The 10,229-nt window shown below is 35.3% G+C and overlaps 1 protein-coding gene across 3 annotated transcripts in view; it reads right to left on the bottom strand.

Moving 5' to 3' along the window:
* LOC106688477 (probable serine/threonine-protein kinase clkA) overlaps positions 1-10,229 on the bottom strand; it is a 16,028-nt gene that overhangs the window by 2,978 nt on the left and 2,821 nt on the right. The window contains exon 3 of one of the 3 annotated variants that reach the window (XM_067047224.1): positions 5,861-7,366. The exons of 1 other annotated variant lie outside the window; for it this stretch is intronic. In XM_067047224.1, the coding sequence (XP_066903325.1) occupies positions 5,861-7,366 (1,506 nt within the window). Of the gene's footprint in view, positions 1-5,702; positions 7,367-10,229 lie in introns of those variants that run through there. One more of the 3 variants, XM_067047222.1, reaches the window with a different exon arrangement.

The raw sequence follows: 10,229 nt of genomic DNA, 5'->3' as shown, positions 1-10,229 counted from the left end.
ATAAGTTTAGACTGCTCTAGATCGAAATTATACAAAATGGAAAAGGGGTAATCGATATACAAAACACTGGATGGCTTGTTCACAACTACCTTTATTAGCAGACTCCGTCCGCTTTTTTAGACATCGATCAGATAATAGGGCCAGTCAGCTGATATCGCAGTAACAGCTAATTGTAACTCCCCCCGCCAGTTGAGAAACATTCCAGGCAAACTCATTAATATCCAAATAAAATATATATAAAAATACATTTCAAAATTCAATAATAATAATTAAATAAATAACACTTCCCCTTAAAACAATAGAAGAGAAAATAACACTTATATCTAGATATAAAACATATTAAAATACATGTGTAACATAAAAAAGATTTATTGATCATAAAACTGTACCTCAATGGTGAAATAAACAAGTCATATTAAAACAAAAAATAATAACAAAACTCTTGTACATCACAGAATGCCTCTTATTACACTTATACACTGGTTTGAAAAGGAATAACTTGCATTCAATTATCTTCTAGTGACAACTCTCCAGGTCCTCATGATCCTGCCGTCTACCTAGGACGGCACCTTCAATTGTTCGAAATGGACCGTCCGTTTCTTTTTTGGTTCCTTTAAGCGCTCAATTGTAACAACATTATGTTCTCTAATCACAATTACTCTGAATGGGTCCTCATACCTCTGCAGCTCTTTTCCTTTGTTAGAATCTAATTTGCGATATACTATCGTCCCTATTCTAACTTGTCCCATCCGAGAACTGGTTGTGCCTCTCCAATATTTTGCGTTATTCTTTCTTAACTCTTTCCTTGACACTATTCCATATCTTTATTCGTTCCAAACAATTACTAATGATTTCACCTTCTCTAATCATTGTACCCCCCGACGGTGTCAGTGATCATGTGTATTGAGTGTTTATATGCCACTATCGCCCGTTCCATTGCATTATCGAGTTCCAGTCCTTTTTTCAATTTGTACACCCGCAAGTAATCACTGAGTGTTCTTTGGACCCTTTCTGTCCCTCCCCGACTCTTGGATTGTCCCGGGGTGCCAATGCCTCCTAAGATCTCTACTCTCATAAATATTCACTGCCATCTGCCTCATCCGCGGTTATGGAGGCCTTGGCTCCACTGCCTTCAGTATCATTCTGCACATGTTTCACCTACGCAATGTATTTATACACTATAAATCTCCTTATATCCCTTATTTTTATGTATCAAATTAAAATTATATAATTACTTATAATTAAAAAATTATAATAAATAAATGAATAAACGTAAATTTATAACTAACAAAATTGAAAATCACTTGGAAGGTAAATAGAAAAATTAACCTAAAAGAAAACGAAACTTTTAGACTTTAACAACCGTTTACCTTTTTACCGCCTACCAAATTGAAATTTTGATAAACTCCCCTCCTCAGAAAACGGAAGTATCGGTGAAAGGTCTTACGATTTCGGTCTTTCCCATTCGCAGTTTGACCACTCTGACATATGCTTCCAGCACTCGAGCACTGGGCCATTGTAAAGGGGGAACGTTAGGGTCTCTAAGAAGGACTTATGTGCCCGGAACGATGGAAGTGTGGGGCTTTGTCAATTTGACCCTCTGCTGAAGCCAGTTGAGATAATCCATCCGCTACCAATTCCAGAAATCGCCCATGCAACGCTGCAAGTGTTGCCACAGAGATATGCGCTTTCTTGGAATTTAGAACATTTTCCTGTTCTGGCGGAGCAAACAAACGATGCTACAATCAGAAAATGTCCCGAGGTGAGAACTTGATAATCTTCAGGTTCGGAAGATATCGGATTTAGGGGCCGGGAGTTAAGAACAGCTTCAATGCGGATGACTATTGTTTTCAACTCTTCAAAGGTAGTCTGCTGATTACCTCCGATTCGGACGAGATGATATTTGCAAAATTTAATTCCCGCTTCGAACACACCGAAGTGCGGTGAGGAAGGAGGAATAAAATGACATTATACCTCTTTAACTATAAAGTATCCCTTAAATTTGTCTATGATATCCGTAGAGGTCCACTACTTGTACAGTTCTCTTAGCCGATTTGATGCTCCAACAAAGTTGGTTCCATTATAAGAAAATACCTTGCTCGTTAATCCCCGCCGTGCCACAAACCGGTCAAAACAGGCCATGAAAGCATCCGTGCTCAACTGTGAAATATGCACAGCCTTGGTACTGGAGCAATGAGGCAGATATATGCCTTACCCAATGCAGCCTTTCGTCGCTGTGATTCCTTGATGAGGAAGGGGCCAGCGTGGCCAGCGAAATCAACCGTAACATTTAGGGGTAAGCCGGATAGGCCTTGTGTAAACCGCGATTGCGGTAGATCGCCCATGGCAGGGTTTATCCCCTTTACTCTCCACCGATGGCATGTCACGCAACGATGTACGCGTTACATAACGGTCACTCTGCCGGTAATGATCCAGAATCTATTCCGGAGTAGAGAATGCAATATTTGAAGCCCCGTGTGAAAATGAATCGATCAGAAGATGGACAAATGAGATTTGACTGGTAATAGTATAGGGCGCATTGCTCCATAAAATAGAGGGGCATGGCGCAACCAACCGCCCACCCTGACCAAACCAATGGGATTCACAAAAAGATTCATCGACCTCACTCACTCCCCATCTATTGACGTTCGATTTTCGAACACCTCTAATAACCACCTCAGCTACTTGCCGAATTTCCAGTAATGTTAATGTACCCAATCTTACTGAGTCGCGTTTAGTGGCATAATGCTTAAACCGGAGCGCATATGCGCATACCCTTATCATACGATTACATGAAGAAAATCTTTCCAATATTTTGCCTAGTTCGCTTTCTCCTGGACTAACGGCCAGCATAGTAATCGTGTCTGTGGTCCGTATGCGCCTAATAGCCTGTGGATCCCTTTGATGTCAGTTGGCATGGCTATCCGTTTTAAAGCCGCTATTTTCTGAATATCTGGTCTTACTTGGAGATGGTGTGTCCCAAAAAGTTGATTTGCTCTTGTCCCAGCACCGACTTCCTACGGGATAGTTTCAGTCCAAATTCTCTCATCTTTCGAAACACACTTTTCAGTTGCTCCACATGCAAGCAAATCGGAAGCTAAGATTTGCTGAAGACCAAGAGATCGTTCATATAGACTTGGCATACGGACTCATCCAACCCCCTCAGAAACTCATCTATGAGCCTCTGAAATGTAATCGGGGCATTTTTTAGTCCAAAGGGCATCCTCGTAGACACTATGAGTCCTCTTTCAAAAGTGAATGCCGTTTTGTATTGGTTATCTAGGTCCATTCTAATCTGGTGATAGCCCGCCTTGAGACCTAGCGTGCTAAAAATCGCTGCTTCACCTAATCTATCCAGAATGTCCTCAAATCTAGGGATTGGGTATGTTTCATCGATAGTTTTTTCATTTAGCTTCCGATAATCGATAACCACCCTATATTTTCTCTCTCTTCGCCTGCTGCATTCTTCTTTCACACTCCCCTCAAAGGACAATTATAAGGTGATGTGCTATCTACGATTATCTCTCTTCTTGAGGTTCTCTATCTCGTCCCGAATATGCTTTCGGAGTGCCTGCTGATGCCATCGCTCTTGACACTTGTCACCGTGTCCTGCCTAAGCGGAATTTCGTGAACCGTCCAAACTGTGGCATCCAGCACCTGTCCTTCATTAAAAAAATATCTTCATACTCGTCCATGATGGAATATTTCCAACTTTCCGCCTACGTCATTGCTCCTACTCGCTCCCTAGAATCCTCTATCAGCCGCTGGTACTTATACTTTCTTCCCTCAATTCTAAATTTCTCACTCGTGATCCCACTTTCTCTAGTAAATCACCACCTATGATCACTTGGTAATCTCTTGGCATTTTTCCCAACACAACAGTCTCCGAGACATCTGACACTTCTATGAGTTCGCTTGTGGATTTGTTTCTTCTCTGGGCTACTCTTCTGGGCGTTAACCTCCATCGGTTCCACCTGGTCCGATCTCTGTCTATGGTACACATAGGGACATTGTCTCGCAATGTGCCCCTCGTTTCCGCACTCGAAACACTGAGTTCGGGGACATTGGGCCACCAGGTGCCCAATTTGGCCGCATCCGTGGCACTTGCGGTCGTCTCGCTGGCTTCTGTTTCTGTGCTTTGCTTACCATGGTCTTCTGTCCCTGTTCGGCGTTTTCTCCCTGCCGCTGTACTTATACTCTCTTCTTCTTAAGGGCAACGGTGTTGTTCTAGGCAGATTGTGATTACATACTAGTCCATCCTGGCTCTTCCACTTCCATTCCTGTGTACACTCTACGAAAGTGCGTTCTCTCGACATTTCCTCCTTCTTCCCCAGCTCTTTCGCCAACTGGACCTTTAGTACATTGGAGAGGAATTGCATCCAGCCCTGTACTTGGATTGCCTCCATCATCTTGCTAAGTTTATCGTCGATTCTGTTGTAGCGTGCCAGGAGTTCTGTGGCATACTGCCCATTGTCTCAGTTTCTTATTCTCCCTCATCATCATATATACGTCTTCTTCAGGGGTCCACCGTCCGCCTCCAAACGCCTTCTTCAATCTCGCCTTGATCACGCTCCAGGGTGTCTTCTCTTCAGCTTGAATTTGATTGAGGATACTTCTTTTCAACCCACAGACAACTGGTGCCCTTAGTGTCTCAGCATCCTCATTGTCGAGGAGGTTTTCAGTTGTTTTCGCATGTATTCGACCAATAAGTCCATCAACCCCTTTTAGGAAATGGCTTAACTTCCCCGTCTCCCCGGTAAACTTTTAAAGATCAGAAACTGCCTTTCTTAAGTCCTGAGCGGTTGTAAAGTTAAGACCCTCGATATTTAGAACTGCCGCTCTCCATAATTGGACATTATTCAGAGAGTAGAAAGAAAAAAGAAACAATTTTTTTTTTCTTTAGACTAAAAATCGTTCCGGTATCCATAGTTCCCGGGATTCGGCACCAGTTAATATTGTTCTAGATCGAAATTATACAAAAAGGAGAAAGGGTAATCGATACAACACACTGGATGGCTTGTTAGAAACTAACTATATTGGCAGACTCCGTTCGCTATATGTATAGAGTTTTAGTTTATAACTTTGTTTAAGTTTATGCCAGAAATATTTTACAATACTAATACGTTTTTCTAAAATCGTAGGCCTTCAATGAGGTTTTTAACATCTATATTTCAGAGGCCAAAATATTAATTCAGCTTACGGATATATTTCTTTTTTCTACTTTAGTTAATTATAAAAGTATTTCATTGCTTATATTTATTAATTTTGTATTACTACTAATAATAAACGATCGTTTATTATTTCAAATATATAAAATTAAGGTACTAGTGAAAGTTATTTTGGAAAAGCAGATTATTTTACTTCTTTCAGATTATATTAGTGAAGATATACAAAACACATAGCCGATATACAAAACCAGGATCATGCATTGAAGTAACGAGTTCATAATTAATGCAATCATTTATTATTTCAGAGAAATTTTTCTTGGAATAAATGAGTTACTTCCCCAAAATATTTACATTACTCTATGTTTAAGAAAATGAAAGGATTAATGGAAATGAATGTTTCTCCTTACTTAATAATTTAATAAATGATTTTTATATTCTTAAAATACAGTTTAAGATATTATAATACATTCATCAGTTACTCAAGCTTACTTTTAAGACTCTATATTTTTATCTTCTTCAAACTTCCTCCTCAGTATATTATAATTTTTTTAGCTAACAAGTCAAGTAGAAGAACTGCATAATCTTGTTCTTGAGAATATATTTTTTTCAAATTTTAGACTTGTTTCTCGCTTTTCATGAATCACCAATTAAATTAAAATGTTATTTATAGGAATACGTAATATTAAACTCACACTTTTCCTCCGAATAGATTCGCTGACAATTTTCGAAGGTATCATCAAAACAGCCACGAACGATATAAATATCTTCCTCGCAATTCTTCAAATTAATCGTTATTAAAGGAGCTCTTTTGAGTTTATGTTTGTTATTGGCAAAATCATAGGACAGCGAGATGAAATTGGCTTTAGGTCTGGGGCTCATCCTTAACCTTTGTTGCCTTCGACTTCTTACGTTTCTTGTTGCTGTCGTTTTCTTGTTGCCGTTATTGGTTAGGGAATAATTATGGTTTGAGTTATCCGTACTCAGTTCTTCGATTATTTTGTAGTTGGTTGGTGTATTGTTGTTTTTTTCCGTAAAATTTTCGTTCGGCTTTTCTGTTTTGAATTCAATGATTGTTTCGTGGTTGGTCGTTATGTTGTTCTTGTTATTGGCTTTAGTAAAATCTTGGTTTGGCAGTTCTGTACTGAATTCATTGATTCTTTCGTAGTCGGTTGTTATCCTGTTTTCGGTTTGGGTAAGGTTTTCGTTTGACTTTTCTGTACTTAATTCACTGCTTCTTTCGTGGACGGTTGTTATGTTGTTGTTGCCTTCGATATAGTTTTCATTCAGCCGTTCTGTACTGAATTCACTGATTCCTTCGCGGTAAGTTGTTTTTGTATCCTCTTGGTTTTCGGCTTGTGTATAATGTTGGTATGGCCTTTCAGTGCTGAATTCACTGATTCTTTCATGGTTAGATGTGCTATTGTTGTTGCCTTCGACATAATTTTCATTCAACCGTTCTGTACTGTATTCAACGATTCTTTTGTAGTCGGTTGTCATGTTGTTTTCGGTTTGGGTATGGTTTTCGTTTGACTTTTCTGTACTTAATTCAGTGCTTTTTTCGTGGTCGGCTATGTTACTGTTGCCTTCACCATAATTTTCATTCAGCTGTTCGGTACTGAATTCACTGATTCCGTCGCGGTAAGTTGTTATTGTGTCCTTTTGGTTTTCGGTTTCTGTATAATTTGCGTTTGGTCTTTCTGTGCCAAATTCACTAATTCCTTCGTGGTCATTTGTTTTTTTAGCCTTTTTGTTTTCGGCTTGGGTATTATTTTGGTTTGAGTTTTCTGTACTTAATTCACTGCTTCTTCCGCGGACAGTTGTTGTGTCGTCAATTTCGGTAAAAGTTTGTTTCCGCTTTTCTGTAATGGATATACTGATTATTTCGTGGTCAGTTGTTGTATCTTTGTTGTTGGTTTCTTTAAAATTTTGGTTTAGTCTTTCCGTACTGAATTCACTGATTTCTTCGCGGTAGATTGTTATATTGTTTTTGTCTAGGGTATACTTTTCGTTTGGCGTTTCCGTACTGAATTCGCTGATTCTTTCAGGGTTGGTTGTTGCATTTGTTACTCCCGAGCGATGCTTACAGATGATAGGGAGTTTACATTTCCGACAAGAGCGCCTTTTTTGGCAACTGATTTGGCAGTTTTCTTTTATTCTACATCTGTAGCATTGGCTGTACAGTGTAGCTGGTTCGCATCCTAAAAAATATAATCGCTTTTAGGACATTAACAAATATAATCAATTTGTTAGTTGTGTGTGATTTGTTATAATTTACCAATATGCTTATTATTTTTCCTTATTTTATCGAATCAAGTTCTTTTTATTTATATAGAATACTTAATTCTTTTCATCAAGAATTTTCTTCTGATGAATAAAACTTTATATATATTTTTGACGAGATATAGTACATTGCACATATCAATATATCGGTATTAGTAATATGATGTGCTCTTCAATCTGAACTTAATCAAAAATTTAATAATCTCGATACTTTAATTACTGTAATAGATAAATTAATAATAACTGCAAGTATAACAGTTATAATTAATGTAACTTCAATTAAGCAATAGATTTGCTCTATTTTTTCTTTACACATGCTGCTCCGATATGGACATCGGACATGGTGCTTTAAAATGTGCGAATAATGAGGTATGTTCTTTAGTTCGGTGATAATACCAATATTTGAAGAATAAGAACCATAATTATAACTGTTATCATTCTCTAATGTTACAATGAAATGTAAGTTAATCCTGTTAAATATAATAAAATAAATAATTATAACGTTTAACATAATACAGTAAGAAATATGGATTTCGGAATGCCTTCAAAAAATTACAAAACCTCCACTATAAGTATTTATTTTTCGAAGTAGTATTTTTTTTCACGGATTCATATTTTTATACGATAGGTGTAAATCGCCGAACCGCAAAACCGCAAGAAATATTTTTTAAGAATTTTTAACGATTTGTGAAACCACCTAAAGAATCTGAAAATTGTAGAGGTTAGATGGGGTGAACATGTGTACTGTGACACCATGTTTATGTATATTCTCAAACCAATGAGGATCGTTTCTTATTTTAACGAATATTGGTTTTACTGACAATATACTATAAAAGAAATTAGTTTTTTAAGCCCCACAATCGTATATTTGATTTATTTTTATAAATTAATTATAAAAAAATTATTTGAAATTCTAAATAAAAAAATGTTCACTATATATTATTATTGTTGTTTTCTTTTTTTTTTTTTCTATTCACTTCTTTTGTCTAACTTCATATTTTGTTTCTTTATCTAATATTATGGTTACATATTACATTAGTTACATATATTTTCTTTCTCTCAATTTTATATTTTCTTTCCATAGTTTTAATTTTTTAATTATTAATAAGCTAAAATATTCATATTCATTTGCATTATATAACTTCGAATTTTTATTTTATTTCCTTAATTATATTATTTTTACTTACTTATTCAATTACCTGTATATACATTAATTTCATTCTGTACAATTATTTACTTTATGTCATTCTCTTTATATTTTATTTTTTGTATTCATTGGTTACCATCTTCACCTCATATAATTACCCATCGTCAACTATCTCTCATCATTACTATTTCCATACTTGCGGTGATTAAAAGAGAAGGTCTGATTATTCTCCACCTTTAATCTCCGTATTTGTCTCTGTATGGAATGATGAGTCTAGTTTACGGAAGTTTGGTATTTATTTATTAACAGAATTATAGTTCCCAACTTTTAATTTACGTTTCTCAGAAGTAACTAATACTTTGGTCCGGCCACTGGGTTGAGTTAGTTTGGCCAGGAATTTATCTTATCATTGATTTGACTATTGTGATATTATTTTGACTGAGGAAACAGTCATTATATATCCTGTTGTTAACTCTATTTATTTACCTATTTTTATTATTGTCATTACTATTACTGTTTTTTCTTCTTCATTTTCTCATTTTTTTTTATTATACGTCAATAATTTATTTTATAATTTCTATAAATTAAATTTTTTTTGTTAACTTTTTTTTTCTTCATTCTTTAGTTACATAACTACTTTTTAATATATTTATTGATTAATATATGTATATATAATTGACCGTAAAAATTGATATATAGGAAGATGGCCAGGGTTGCTTTCAACCCTTTGGCCGCAACCCTGACCATCTTCCTATATATTTATTGATTAATTGTTTGAGAGTGGTCAATTTTGATAATAACACAACAATAATTGGTCTACTTTACTTTCAACAAAGTTTATTTAAATTCCCTAACGTTTCAGTTATTATTAAGGGCACAACCTAAGAATTGTTTTCATATGATTAACATATCATTCCCTCATACATAAAATTAATATTTACATAAATTATCTCACTATTGATTTCTCTCAATTTATTAAAAAGGTTTTGTACTTATAGGCCAATTGCCCATGTCAAACAATCTTCAAAACAAAACGATTATAAAAATAATATCATAATAGTTTCTTATTTAATTATAAAGTGACTATTTACTTATAATATAAAAATATATATTCACAATCCATCAACAACTAGTTTCATGCATTGCACACACACTTGTATAATTTAATAATTTGAACATTTTATCTCATATACAACAATTATAAATTTTAGTTTACTCATCTTTTAAGATATCATTGATAATTTAAATCTAAAAAAAATATTATTGACATTTTATAATTACTACGTATTAATTTTACTGCAAATCACAGAATAATGGTCGTTTAGGCCAGGAACTGTTATAATATTATTTTGATATTTTTTTTTTGTTTTAAACAAGCAGTTGGCCTGTAAAGTGCAAAAAGTATTTTAATTAATTGTGGAAAATCAAAATTCATGAATGGTTAAAAAATATTAGTGTTATGTGTGAGGGAATAATATGAAAACAATTTTAAGGTTGTCTCCTCGATAATTATCTAAGGGCCGAAACGTGGCAGAATTGAAATAAACTTTGTTGTGAGTAAAGTGGATCAATTAAAGTTTTTTACTATTATAACTATTTTTATTGTATAAGTTATCTTTAAATATTTATATTGG

The sequence above is a fragment of the Halyomorpha halys genome, unplaced genomic scaffold, assembly GCF_000696795.3.
Source record: "Halyomorpha halys isolate HHAL.00 unplaced genomic scaffold, Hhal_1.1 Scaffold1137.1, whole genome shotgun sequence".
Classification (NCBI taxonomy): Eukaryota; Metazoa; Arthropoda; class Insecta; order Hemiptera; family Pentatomidae; genus Halyomorpha; species Halyomorpha halys.
The sequence above is the reverse complement of the archived record's forward strand: the minus strand, read 5'-3'. Positions and strand labels throughout refer to the sequence as shown.